We start from the raw sequence: 13,381 nt of genomic DNA, 5'->3' as shown, positions 1-13,381 counted from the left end.
AGCCATGAAATAAAGTGTTTAAGTTAGTTGTTGGTGTTTCTCCTGTGGTTTGGAATTTGCAACTTTTTACTGAAGAGATCACTATTCACCCGGTACCTACTTGCTGTTTTTTTTTTAATAGGCCTATAGGCTACTTTGAATATTGACTAATTCAAAAGAAATATTCTTACGTCCTGTTTTTGTGTCTAGTGTTGGAGTGGCTCTGTCCAGAGGCCATGGAAAGTACTTCTTCAGGGGAAATGTATCAGTTGAAGCAGGTATGTCACCACGACTTTGTCCTATGACTAAAACGCTGAAGCATGGCATGATGCTTATCTGTACCGGTTGGTTGGTAAGGGCACGCATCAGTCTACTCTACCCAGACTGAAGATTACTTAAGCATCGCTGATGTCCATGTGTTTTCCAGGGCTCCACGATCTGGAACAACCAGATGTCGCCTTGGCAGATGAATGGTAATGCAGGGGTTATGGAGAAGGGCATTCATGCGTTATATAGGTTATTGCCCTGTAATCATCAGGGACACTGTGGCCTTTGATATAACAGTGGCTCTGCTTGGACTACAGGACTTACTGCAATATCCTGGAGCATAATGAGCACCGTGCCCTGACCCAGATCCAAGCCATCAAGCTCTATCTCACTGGGCGCAAACCACACCTCAACTGTGAGTGACATCTTGTTGAATATCTATGCTAATTAGGTTACAGCTCCAGACACACCATATAATCTATGGAGTGAAATTAATCAAACCCTATTCATCACATGATGAAACATGAAGGCACTAATCATGGAACTGTGATTAGTACAAATGAGAATGAAGCTGAAGAAGGCCTGACTCTAAAACCAGTATTGAAGTGTGATGCACTGCAAAATCCTGATTTAACACTGATTTTAAAAAGGGGCCCGTAAGAGAGCGCAGAAGTGGAACCGTGTCCTTGTAGGTCCATACACTCTCAGTAAATTTAATGCTGGATTTTACATTGTGCTGTCAGATCATTGAGTAAAGCCTGTCCTACTGCATCCGCTGCAGGTGACAGAGAACTGATCCAGGAAGTCTTGTTTGATGCTGTGGTCACGGCTCCATTGGAGGCCTATTGGACCAGCCTGGCCCTCAACAAGTCAGAGTAAGCAAATCTCCATGTGGGCAGAGAGTGTTTTTATGTTTTATGTTTTATTATGTTTTATTATAGTGAATGTAGAATACAAGAAAGCTCACTCCCAAAACCCAAAAGTAAAATTATTGAAAACCACATACGTGACTTCCATATAAATTGAAATGGCAGCATCCTCCCGTCCTCACCTCCGTGTATCCGACATGTTGTCTCACGTCAATATGTGAGTTGCTCGCAAGTGTTTCCGCCGCTGGGGGTGAGCGCTCAGCAAAAAATGGGGGCGAGCAGGTATTTGGACGAGCGTTCTGATTACCATAGGCTATGTATACCCCTAAGCCCCGTGAGCTTTTTCAACATTGTCCTCTTGTAAGGACATTAAACCTACTTGAATTAAAAGCAGGAGATTGTTCAGAAATGGGAATCTTAAACTGTGGAAATTGTTTTGTTTTAATAACGTACTGTAAATAGATTTGCATCAGTAAGACACCAAGGATTTGAACCTTTTGTGAAACTTTCCTTCTGTGAGACTGCCCTCCCCTTCTGTGAAAGCACTCAGAATGTAAGCAGTGATGTTGGCCACAAACTCATTGATCTTTACTACACATACAGAAACTCAGACAAAGGAGTGGAGATTGCTTACCTGGGTACACGCACCGGCCTGTCCAGAACCAACTTGTTTGTTGTCCCTGAGCAGCTTTCCAATCAGTGAGTGAAACACATTTTTCTAATAATATTTTTGTTTGGTTTTTTTCTCCCTCTGCTTGGTTCCACATTACTTGATGGATTTAATCATTAATGCCTGTTTTAGTCTTTTAGACTTTGTCGTAGACAGTATCACTCAGTGGTAAACAAAAGATCTAGTACAAGCTCTGAACTACTAGGAATGAAGCATAACCAGTGGTGGACCATAATAAAGTGAATTTAGGCCTACTCGAGTACCGTACTTATAAGGACACTTTGGTAGAGGTTTGGCTTGTGTACCTTGCCATGATGTAACTCCAAAGACGGGTGAGATATCACAAATAGTTGCTCCATTGATTAGAAACAACTCTCAACGTCACTCTCTTAGCATGTAAACAAAGCTGAATCTGACAATATACTGTAGTGTAGAACAACACAAAACCTCATGCTGTTGTATTGGGTTTAACTATATATCGGAAGAAAACAGGACTGGATCCACGGATTCCGAGCTGAATCTTCAAATAGTGAAATCAATAGGAAATTGACATTTGTACGGTATAAAAAATACCTTTCACTTTGCACAGTAATATTTGATCAGATTTATCTACTTTCACATAATGGGGTTGAGGACTTTGTGCACCACTGAACATAACTCAAATTTAACAGAAACAGACACCTGTGTAATGAAGTAAAACAAATATATAATAATTATCCACGACAAATGGACAAATCTGTCCATTCTGTGTTCTCAGAGACTTCCTGACAGCGAAGGACACAGAAGGGGTCTTCAATGGTGACCACTTCCCTCTGTGGTATAAGCGAGCAGCAGAACAGGTCCCTGGGACGTTCGTCTACTCAATTCCTTTCGGACAAGGTATGCCGAGTTCAGTTCCCTTTGGTTCCAGTTGGTTACATTTCCCCATTTCCCCAATTGATAAATTGACCCAGGATTTTACTGTGCAGGGCAAAGTTAAACGTTTAAGTGTAATTATCTGAACACGCAATAAAATCAGTAGTCTATGTTCCATCATGAAACAAGAATTATGTGATTTTGTTGATTTGTTCTGGTTATCATTCTATACTTTAGCCACTGTAACTTTCACTCTATATGTGTGTGTTTTTGGTGGAATTGAACCTGTGACTCGCTGCCAGGCATTAGAACCTATGTGGTATGCGCCTTAACTAGGCCATTGGCGCACACACACACACACACACACACACACACACACACGCTCGCACAGGGTGCGTGTGTGTGTGTTTAGGATATGGTAATGCATTTACCATGTACTGTATTCCTGATTAAGCTTTGTTTAATTTAGGAACATCAATATGAGTATTTTTTATCAGTTTAAGCACCATTTCTGTTTCACAGTTAGATGGGCCAGTGGCGCCATCTAGTGAGCAACAAAATATTAACCAATTAGTATTATTGGAATGGGCACAAAAGATTATCTGATCATGCTTTTCTATTCCCTGACAGCTGAAAACAAGACTGTGGTTTTGGCCAGCACTGCTATTCAGCTCCTAGATGACAGAAAGTCTCCAATTGTTGCTGGTAAGGGTCTCAAAATAAGCATTCATTCATTAGTTATATTTTCATTGCGGTGGTTTATGTACGATTTCTGTGTCTTATGTTAGCTGTAGGCATCCAGATGAAGCTGGAGTTCTTTCAAAGGAAATTCTGGACTGCCTGCAGACAGGTAACTTTACAGACTGGTGTGACACTGTTTAGCCAAAACAACAACAACAACAACAACACAGATTTTCATTTACTTTACTATACTTAACACTACATTAACTGTTTACTGATTTCTGATTAGTGTGCAGCTCTGGATGGGAAATGTAGTATTAGCTGTGATAATGAGGTAAGCATCCCCCCCTCTCTCTCTCTCTCTCTCTCTCTCTCTCTCTCTCTCTCTCTCTCTCTCTCTCTCTCACCTGTTACTGTAATGTTTTGTCACCTTGAAATCCAGACCTAATGTATGTTTTCACCACCTGACAGGACATCAACTGCTACCTCATAGATAACAATGGATTCATTCTAGTCACAGAAGACCACGCTCAGGTATTGGTTGTGCCTGTGTGTGTGTGTGTGTGTGTGTGTGTGTGTGTGTGTGTGTGTGTGTGTGTGTGTGTGTGTGTGTGTGTGTGTGTGTGTGTGTGTGTGTGTGTGTGTGTGTGTGTGTGTGTGTGTGTGTGTGTGTGTGTGTGTGTGTGTTTGCGTGTGTACTGTACGTATGTGTCCTTTTCTATGTGTTTTGAGTTGACATAACTTCTCTCTTAGACAGGGCTCTTCTTTGGAGAGGTGGAACGTGCTGTCATGAGCAAATTACTCCAAATGGGGTCCTTCAAAAGGTCAGGCCCCCAAAAAACACCCACAGTCCTTTCCTAGTAGTAGTAGCTGTAAACTTGGCCCTGGCATTCAGTAAAGGACCTCATGTCTACAGCACATTACACATTTTGAATGCCTGTTTTCCAGCACATTACAAATGCCTGTGTTCCTACTGTACATGCAGGATCACTCTGTATGATTACCAGGCCCTCTGTAAAGAGTATGCTGGGAGCAGTGACAGCTCACGCACTTTATCAAATGTAAGTATAAGCAAATTAAGCATCATACCGTGAGCAAAAATGTCTTCGCTTGTAAATCTGCTATTTGACAAATTGAAAGGAGACAATGGGAATTAAATTAAATTAACTTGGACTCTTTGCTGTGAATGTTTCAGTTCATGTTTCTCTCTGGTCCCCCATTTCCTCTTTGGTAAATTTTAAACTGTAAGCCCTTAGTTTTACTGGTAAGAAACCACACAGGCTTGATGGACTATGGGCTTGTGGTCAAAGTGTTTGTGTTTGCAAGTTACAGGTAGTACTGCAGTCTCAAAAATTACATTATAATAAACAAAGATCCTCAAGCTGTCTCTGTCCTGTCTTTCAGCCCTTCTCAGTTGTGAGATGGTTTTTGACTGAGCTCATTATGTAAGAACTACACCATCATCCAATAATAACTATTTATTTTGCATGGATACCTACTGTAACTGCTATGAATCTAATTTGTATAGACAATAACTATGTCTGTTTACAGTTTTCTGCTGGAGTTCAATCTCTACAGCTGGTGGAATGTTGATCTGAATGTGAAAGGTAAAGTGAACATCGCAATAGGACTGTGTTTGCATGAAATGTGTCATCTAGTATTGTGTGTGTGTGTGTGTGTGTGTGTGTGTGTGTGTGTGTGTGTGTGTGTGTGTGTGTGTGTGTGTTTCAGTGTAAAATGGTCGAAAATAATTACTATGTCGTTGTTGTCGGGCTTCTACCCGACAGAGACGATATGGGGTTTGTTAAAGATGGAGTGCCATGATTTTTTTCCAAACTAAAACATTATCATCAGGTCTTATTGTTATATAAGGAGGAAGAATCCAGGAAGAAACCCTAAATACAAAGGGAATATATTATTGCACATAGACAGTGTGTCTAATGAAGTACTGTCACCTCATAGACACATGAAAAACTGGAAAAATACAAAAATTGTGGCACTCCATTCCACTCCTTTAAACATGTTGGAAACTGTGTTTTCTGTATTCAGCTCAAAGGCCTCATGGTAAAACCAGGATGGTCCCATGTGATACGGTGTATCCTGCCTTTGTCTCTGAGCGCACCATCAAAGAGACAACAGGGAACATTGACTGCGAGGGTTGTGTCAGGTACAGTATAGCCTATTTCAGAAATTACAAATACATTTTGTTACAATATGTTGTTGAACTCTACTGTGGTGGGTTGTATGGTGTCTATCAATCTCATTTGGCATCTCTCCATCCCTCTGCTGCAGGTCTTTTGTCATTCAACAGATTCCCAGCAGTAACCTCTTCATGGTGGTTGTGGATAATAAGTGTGACTGCAGCTCTGCGCCTGCAGTTAGCATGGATCCCATTGAAGTAATGTATATCCTTTCTACATCAAACTGAGGTGATAGACTTTGTTTACACACTTGTTCAGTTTAATTTAACCCATTAAGATCTGAGTCCGATTCTACAATGCCTTCTAAATTAGTAGTTCTCAAACTTTTTCATTAAAAAAAAGTGGGCTAATTAAAAATGATCTGTCTAATATTACACAGATGCTTTCCCGGTTTTAATGGGTTCGTTAAATCATAATATAAGACACAATACATTTCACACACACAAATGCTTATAATTCAATGTGAGAGTAGGTGGCTTAATTGTGGCTTTCTTGTTTGAGTTTGTTAGGTTTACAACTTTACATCATGCCAAATCTGTCTTGTCAACATGTTGTAGCTATAATAGTATAGCTATGATTGAATGTAGCTATGTTCTCTATGTTGTATTCTTCACCCTTAACCCCTTTGAACACAATGAGTCACAAAAATGTGACAGACTGAAGTTTCAGAAAGACAGGAAGAAACCAGAATCATGTCATCCTTTTCACGCTGAGGTGAGTTTGCTCATGCATTTGTTGCGAGATAATATGAGAATTAATTATAAAATGTAATGAATTCCAAATGACTGGAGGAATATTTACTATTTACTACTTTATTATCCAATATACAGTAAGAGGAAAATGGTTTTAAATATAGTACTTTTTACTGTAGCATGACACGAGATAATTCTTTGCACTGCTTTACAATTCTGTATTTAAAGCAGAGTTAATCTTCTCTTCTGCAGGAGAATGCCATGGAATGTGGGTCAGCAACAGGCCTCTCCTCTACACTCACAGCAGCACTGTGCTCCCCGCTGCTAGCGTTTCTCATCAGCAGGTGACCACCATCATAGAATAGATCAACCACAACCAACAGAGCAACAAACACAGCTTGTAACGCATAGATCAAGGCCAGTCAGAGCTGAATTTACTGTTAGTACTGCATCAAGAATTATTTCCCCATGTCAATTAAATCCATGTGCATTAATGCATAAGGAAAACACAGATGTGGTGCTATATACTGTGTACACTATCAAGAGACAGACAAGAGTAAGCCTACTCGATCTGCTCAGTGACTTGAAGGCAGCACACTGCAGATCGCAGCAATGACAATTTACAGTTTCTTTCCTCAATGTATGAAAGGTATGAAAATATATATATTTTGTCAAAGTATAAAAATAGGTTATAATGTGGATTGCTGTCATCAAGTTTGGACATTTTCTTTCACTGTGAGTGAAAGAAATATGATACAAACAAAATTAAAAAGATAAAATGTAATTTGCGCTGCACTTTTGGTTAGCAGTGTATGTTAGCAGAAACCTGCTGCCGTAATATGACACATTAATGCTGTGATCTTCATTTAGATTTTTTTTTCTTCAAACTTCATTATGGATCATATGAAATACAGATGATTAAAAAATATATTGTTGAATTTATTTTATTCTGCCAGCTTCTTTTCATGCGGCATTGGATGCATGTTGAAAACAAAGAATATGTTTAAACAATGTTATATTAACTATAAAACTAGGCATAATTTGTCACATTGACCCATATAGGCCTACTCATAAACACTACTTTGGCAAAAGCGGCTGAATAAAAACAAAGACATATTTTCCATCCCAGATTCCTTATTTACAATGTTTATGTGTGTGTGCTTGTGTGCGCGCGTGCGTGCATGTGTGTGTGGAGGGGGCAGTAGCAATTACCACAATGATAAACACGGCAGGAAATCATACTTTATGCTACAATGAAAATGAAATGGTAATGAGCCACTGATACCACAAGATATAAACTGAAAAATACACATGAATGTAAAATGTACATGAGTGAAACATAAGAAATGTTAAAGGAAATATGTATTACAGGAGTGTCAGTAGTGGGCTAAGACAGAACATAAATAAGAAAGAGAATTTTGCATCAGAACCACAATAATTCACCTTAGAATTTAAAAGGTTATGGTTGTTTTAAAACTGACTGTTCATAACTAGTAACTATTCCTTTAGCATTCTTGTGGTTACGGCGTTTTGGTCTTTGTTATCAATTTCTTGTTCATGTAAAGCATTTTGTAATTGTGTTTTGAAAATACTATATAAATAAAGTAGTTTATCATTACTGTCATCATTTTATTTATTTATTAATGAACTAGTAAGTAAAGCATTAAATGAAAAGGATCTACCTATATGCAAGAGAAACAACGCTGTGATTTCAATGTGGCTGTATTCCATGTTGTTTCTGAACGACCTACATGCACCATGGATGAGTGTATCATCCACATTTGGTGTACATCAGACTAGAAAAGGACAGAGATACAATGATTGTCACTGTTTAATATAAATGGAACAGAAAGCAGACACTCTGAATGCCATGCCTCATGTTGTACTGTACTTACATCCTCATGTTGAGACTCCTGTTGATCAACCCCCACGGTATACCTGACAAGCAAGAGAGATGCAAGCATTAAGATTATATTACGGTAGTTCTTCTGTGTGTGACAATGTGCACATTAAACTGATAAAAGGAAGGTGGGTTGTGTAAATAACCGCCTATCCGATTGTCGGCGACGTGCAGGCCAACTTTGAAGTTGGTCAGTCAATAGTGAACTACAGACAACCCAACCCTACATAACATTCAGTAACAGGGTCTACATAACATTCAGTAACAGCACTACATAAGAACAGTGGTTGCTATACTCTGTAATCATATTGTTCATTGTGTGGTGTGTTGTGTTGGAAAATGCAAAATAACCGTTAAAAGACACTACACCAAATAGAAAATAACTTACAATACTCACTTTGACACTCACTTTATGCATGCACCATGCACTTTCAAGTAAATGGATCAAGTAACTTAAACAAACCAGTGAAATGAACACAGATCAACATATGAAATGAATTGGTCATATATGGAGCGTGTCAACACCAACCACAGACAGTGTAATATAATCAAAATCTAAAAGTAAGTAACTATATAACTTATAGTTTACTTTGTAGATTTTGATAATACAATTTACATATAGCCCTAACCACTTTCAGCCCTACACTTTGGCAATTTTCAATCTGCATATGCCTACTTTATTATATTTTGATGCCAATACTTTTTCTTTTTAACTTATACAGGACTTAGGAGTATTTTCTTTTCTTTCTTTTGTGTTATTGACACTTTTACTGGAGTAATTTTTTAAATACTTCTTCCATTATACTGTTTAGGGCCTATTTTCCACAACTTTTAAATAACTTTGGTCTATGACTATCTGCATAGACCTGCAGCATGAGCATAGTCTACTCTCAAAACACAACATCTTATTGAAAACGTGCTGGATACATACGTTCTACCAGAGCCATATAATAGGACGTTGGGCTCTGAACCATAGACTGTAGCTCTGAACGTTGCAAAGTTGTCTAAATTGAATAATTGGTTGCACCTGGGGGAACCAATTAAATTAGGACTAGCTGTGCATAAAATGACATATCAGACTGCGGGAAGTTGGTATAAGCAACTGATAACTTGTTAGGCTACCAGTAGCGTCCTTTTAATCATTTTAACTCAAGTAATTTGTGTTATCTGGTCAAACAATGCCTCGGAAAGGTGCCCTGGATGTTTCACCTACACCGTCCCCCGACATCTCAGGTGACGAGGAAGATGAAGTGACTTCATCAAAAGACGGCGAAACAGGTGTTTTATCCATAATAAGTATCTTAACGTATTTATGTGATGAGATAAGCCTATTGATTGCTCCCTCTTCTAGACTCCAAATGCTGCTGCCCACAACACAAATCTTAATCCTTCAAATTCAAAACCGGCCGTGACCAAACATTGTAAATGCCAGACGCCAGAAACTGTGTTGCCACTATTGTAAGCCAATTTGGGCTTGTTTTAATGGAACGCTGCTTGTAAAATTTGGTGGCTTTTAAATTGTAGTTGCTTATATGGGCTAGCTTGCTTCCAAATGTATTGTTTAAAACCAGTGGTTCTCAAACATTTTCATGTGAAGGACATCCAAATAGTCTAGTAGCCAGAATGTGAACCCGTTGAGTACACAAACGTTAGAAATGTTTAGTATGGGTCCCACTCCCCAGCATGTAGAAACTGCCGGATGCTAACTTGGATACATGTTGTATATGCAATTTTCATAATTGGCATTGACCATACCATTAACAAGGCAAAACATTCCAAATTTCATCATGCTTTATGTGACATGTCAAACTAGGGGTTTTCATTATGCTGAATCCATTCCAAGCATAGTTCTGCACAAAATACACTCATTTTGCAAAACTAATGCTTGGAATGGATTGAGCATCATGAAAACCCCCTAGTTTGACATGTCACATGCTACATAAAGCATGATGACATTTGGATTTTTTTGCCTTCTATAGGTTAGCATCTGGCAGTTTATACATGCTCAACGTGACCCATACTCAACATTTCTAACACAAAACTTTGGTGTACTTAAAGGACAACTTTAGTTTTTTTTCAACCAAGGTTCATGTTTTAGGTTGTTATTGGAGAAACTAAAAGGTGAGTGTTAATTTTCTTTCATTTGCTGCTTTCTCTCGTTTTGGGAATTTTAGCAGTTTTTGACAGGGGGCGGGGGCATTCGAGCATGGGGCTAAATATGTATTTTTATTATTTACTATAGTCCCAATAAACCCCAATAAATTACATCTGGCCACAAAAGATCACAGGATCTATTGAATGTGACAAACTGACATATTGAGCCTATACACACAGTATAAGCCTTGCAGTAGGCTACCTTCACATTCAGTAGATCCTGTGATCTTCTGTGGCCAGATGTAATTTCCTGGGGTTTATTAGGACTATAGTAAATAATAAAGAAATAAATCACCATAAAATTTGGTAAAAAAATACATATTTAGCCCCATGCTCGAATGCCCCGCCCCCCTGTCAAAAAGAGCTAAAATCCCTAAAACGAAAGAAAGCAGCAAATGAAAAGAAATTAACACTCATCTTTTACTTTATCTAATGACAACCTAAAACATGAACCTTGGTTGAAAAAAACTAAAGTTGTCCTTTAACATGTCCAGGTTCACAATGGGGCTCTATGGGCTGGCAACTAGACTAAAATGAATAGCCTATGCATAGATGGACCAGATTTTTAGTTCAAATGTTTCCAAAAAGCACTTTTTGGCAGATCTTCAAGGTTTTGTAAACCAATTTGGGCTTGTTTTTCTGTAAAGCTGCTTGTAAGATTTGATGGCTTTTAAATTGTAGTTGCTTATATGGGCTTGCTTGCTTTTAAACATGTATTGTTTAAAACCAGTGGTTCTCAAACATTTTCGTGTGAATGACCCCCAAATGAATAAATAGCCTATGCCATGGATGGACCCCCGCTGTACCAGATTTGTGTTCAAATGTTTCCAAAATTCACTTTTTGGCAGATCTACAAGGTGTGTGGGTGGGTGGACGTGTTCTTTTTGGCTTGTTTTGATAGACCTGGTCTATTGTAACACTGGCCAGAAGCAACTTGCATTTTCTCTTGGCAGGTGCTGTATCATCACGCAAAGTTGCTGCTCGTCCGTCCACTATGGTTATGATAAAGGAAGCGCTCAAAGAACTTGACTCAAGACATGGTGTCTCCTCGATTGCTATTCAGAGTTACATCAAACGGACCTATCCCTCTGTGGATATGGTCAGATTGAAGTACCATATCCACAGAGCCCTGACTAAAGGGATAGAGAATGGGACGTACGTGAGGCCTCCCAAATACGCAGCAGTCAGTGGTATACGTGGAAAATTTCGGGTAATGACTAGCCTATATTTTGCACATTTCCCATGACGTGATTGCTCCTTAAAGTTGCACTTCATCCACTTTCAACCTTGTCTTCATAAAATGTGTATGTTCATATTTCTGTCTACTTGCGGTTGCTCTTCTATCTCATAGTTGGATTGTTGACCGTTCAGAAACTTCTACCAGTGACTGATGTCATCGGTAGGCAGGTTTGGTCATTTTGATGCAAGAAAAACATGGCGTTTTAGTGTGATTCTTTCGAGTAAGGGGGAGGTTTGGCTTGGCATCCCCATCGATGTCATTGGTATGCAGGTTTCTGAACTGGCCATAACCCACTTCTGAGCACCAAGCAAATGGTACACAGAAATTGTATCTGGTCATGAGCATTAGTGAGGACCAATTATACCAAGATGAGGTTGAAAATGGGTGCTATAAAAGAATCTCCCATTAACATGGACTTCACTATCATACTTTACAGCTTTCACAGAAAATAAGGAAGGAGCCGGGGACAAAAAAGGAGAATAGCGATCTGCCCAAGGCTAAAAACAAAAAGCCTAAAGTGGTAGATGATGAAACCGGTAAACTTTAGGCTTATTTTTGAAACATGAATCCGACTGTGTGGGATTGTTTCATTTGCTTATGTGGGTGTTTCTATTCTAACCAATGCCTTTATCTTTATACAGGTGCCAAGAAGAAAAAGACCAAGAAAACGCCTGACACTACTTCAGAGGTGACATTATTGAGGTGTAAATATTTCATTTTGTGGGTTAATGGGGAAAGCAAAAAACTAATGGTCATTTTCGTCTCAGGACTCTGGAGAAGGTGCAACTCCTGCTGCCTCAAAACTGGCCAACAAAAAGCCCAAGGATAAAAAGGCTGCCAAGGCTGTGGAAGAAGATGGAGACCATGACAAACCAAAACAGACTACCAAAGCTGCCCCAAAGCCCAAGGCTAAGAAGGCTTCCAAGACTGTGGGAGAAGATGAAGACTCTGAAGACCATGATGACCAACCAAAAGAGACGGCAAAGGCTGCACCTAAAGCAAAGGCTGCACCTAAAGCAAAGGCTGCACCTAAAGCAAAAGCTGCACCAAAAGAAAAAGCTGCACCAAAAGTGGAGACTACCAAAGCTAAAGCTGCACCAAAGACTCAGAAGGTAACTGAAGGTGAAGTCAAACCTGTCAAAGCATCAAAGAGAACAAAGGCTACCAAAGAAGAGGACGAAGAGGAGGAAGATTCTGCCCCAAAGGCTGCTACACGGAAACGAGGAAAGAAGTAATGGCATATTGTGTTTTTGTACTGCCATTTTGTAGCTACTGCACAGTATCTTTGTCTATTTAAAATAAAAGTTTATCATTAACATTAACGTCTTATCTATTCTCTATAGCCAAACATTTTCAGGGAGTGGGATTTAAAAATTGTCAATGCTCGTGTGCCTCTTTCAAACTTGAGTCTTGTAAGATGCCATTGCCTACTACACTCTCTCTCTCATAAAGAGTTGACATCCTGGCCCGGGCGGTTAGCTCAACCGTCTGGGCACCTAGGCTGCTGACGGCATGACACTGGTTCGACTTCTGATCCCAACAGCCTTTGCCGCTGGGCAAAGGCCCTCTCTCCCCATTTCCTGTCAGTCTATCAAAGGCAGAAACCCCCCCCCAAAAAAAGGGTTGACATACAGTACTGATATGGTGGCGTATTCATTCAATTACACACCACATGAAGTCTTGAATTCATGGAGATGTTTTGTCAATTTGACGGGTCAATAGGAGAAGGCTTCAAATTATTGGCTTAGGCATGTGACAAATCTCAAATTCATGGGTGTGTAATTGATGGAATTCTCTTGGGTGAACTACTTAAATGGCATCACAATTTAAACTTCATACATGTAGACCATTAAATATCAGATCTACAATCAGC

The 13,381-nt window shown here is 39.3% G+C and overlaps 2 protein-coding genes across 3 annotated transcripts in view; both read left to right on the top strand.

Annotated features, from left to right (window-relative positions):
- Window positions 1–7,735, top strand: part of cacna2d3 (calcium channel, voltage dependent, alpha2/delta subunit 3) — a gene marked incomplete at its 5' end in the record, with an annotated part of 38,960 nt that extends 31,225 nt beyond the window's left edge. The window contains 18 exons of the mRNA XM_083771650.1: window positions 190–257; window positions 407–452; window positions 564–661; window positions 1,028–1,121; window positions 1,719–1,814; window positions 2,543–2,664; window positions 3,271–3,345; window positions 3,429–3,490; window positions 3,611–3,655; window positions 3,793–3,855; window positions 4,075–4,145; window positions 4,307–4,382; window positions 4,726–4,766; window positions 4,873–4,928; window positions 5,371–5,488; window positions 5,614–5,724; window positions 6,110–6,236; window positions 6,467–7,735. Of these exons, the coding sequence (XP_083627776.1) occupies window positions 190–257; window positions 407–452; window positions 564–661; window positions 1,028–1,121; window positions 1,719–1,814; window positions 2,543–2,664; window positions 3,271–3,345; window positions 3,429–3,490; window positions 3,611–3,655; window positions 3,793–3,855; window positions 4,075–4,145; window positions 4,307–4,382; window positions 4,726–4,766; window positions 4,873–4,928; window positions 5,371–5,488; window positions 5,614–5,724; window positions 6,110–6,236; window positions 6,467–6,562 (1,465 nt within the window). The 3' untranslated portion in view covers window positions 6,563–7,735. The remainder of the gene's footprint in view (window positions 1–189; window positions 258–406; window positions 453–563; window positions 662–1,027; window positions 1,122–1,718; window positions 1,815–2,542; window positions 2,665–3,270; window positions 3,346–3,428; window positions 3,491–3,610; window positions 3,656–3,792; window positions 3,856–4,074; window positions 4,146–4,306; window positions 4,383–4,725; window positions 4,767–4,872; window positions 4,929–5,370; window positions 5,489–5,613; window positions 5,725–6,109; window positions 6,237–6,466) is intronic.
- A 1,499-nt stretch (window positions 7,736–9,234) lies between these two features.
- h1m (linker histone H1M) lies at window positions 9,235–13,014 on the top strand. 2 transcript variants are annotated; one of them, XM_083771679.1, is made up of 5 exons: window positions 9,235–9,392; window positions 11,222–11,478; window positions 11,945–12,044; window positions 12,150–12,196; window positions 12,276–13,014. In XM_083771679.1, the coding sequence occupies exons 1-5, from the start codon at window positions 9,293–9,295 to the stop codon at window positions 12,741–12,743; spliced, it is 972 nt and encodes a 323-aa protein (XP_083627805.1). In that variant the 5' UTR covers window positions 9,235–9,292; the 3' UTR covers window positions 12,744–13,014. The 2 variants fall into 2 exon arrangements, with proteins under 2 accessions (XP_083627805.1, XP_083627806.1); XM_083771680.1 differs by lacking the exons at window positions 11,222–11,478; window positions 11,945–12,044.
- Window positions 13,015–13,381: the final 367 nt, after the last annotated feature.

The sequence above is a fragment of the Protomyctophum parallelum genome, assembly GCF_964188405.1.
Source record: "Protomyctophum parallelum genome assembly, chromosome: 8".
NCBI classification, from domain to species: Eukaryota; Metazoa; Chordata; class Actinopteri; order Myctophiformes; family Myctophidae; genus Protomyctophum; species Protomyctophum parallelum.
Note: the sequence above shows the minus strand (reverse complement) of the source record. Positions and strands in the feature narration are given on the sequence as shown.

What these genes read in the sequence shown, in the direction of transcription:
- h1m (XM_083771679.1), top strand. Translation starts at nt 9,293, where the DNA reads ATGCCTCGGAAAGGTGCCCTGGATGTTTCACCTACACCGTCCCCCGAC. An exon ending in ATCAAAAGACGGCGAAACAG is followed by an intron (nt 9,393 to 11,221) that starts GTGTTTTATCCA and finishes TTCTCTTGGCAG; the next exon opens with GTGCTGTATCATCACGCAAA. An exon ending in GTATACGTGGAAAATTTCGG is followed by an intron (nt 11,479 to 11,944) that starts GTAATGACTAGC and finishes CATACTTTACAG; the next exon opens with CTTTCACAGAAAATAAGGAA.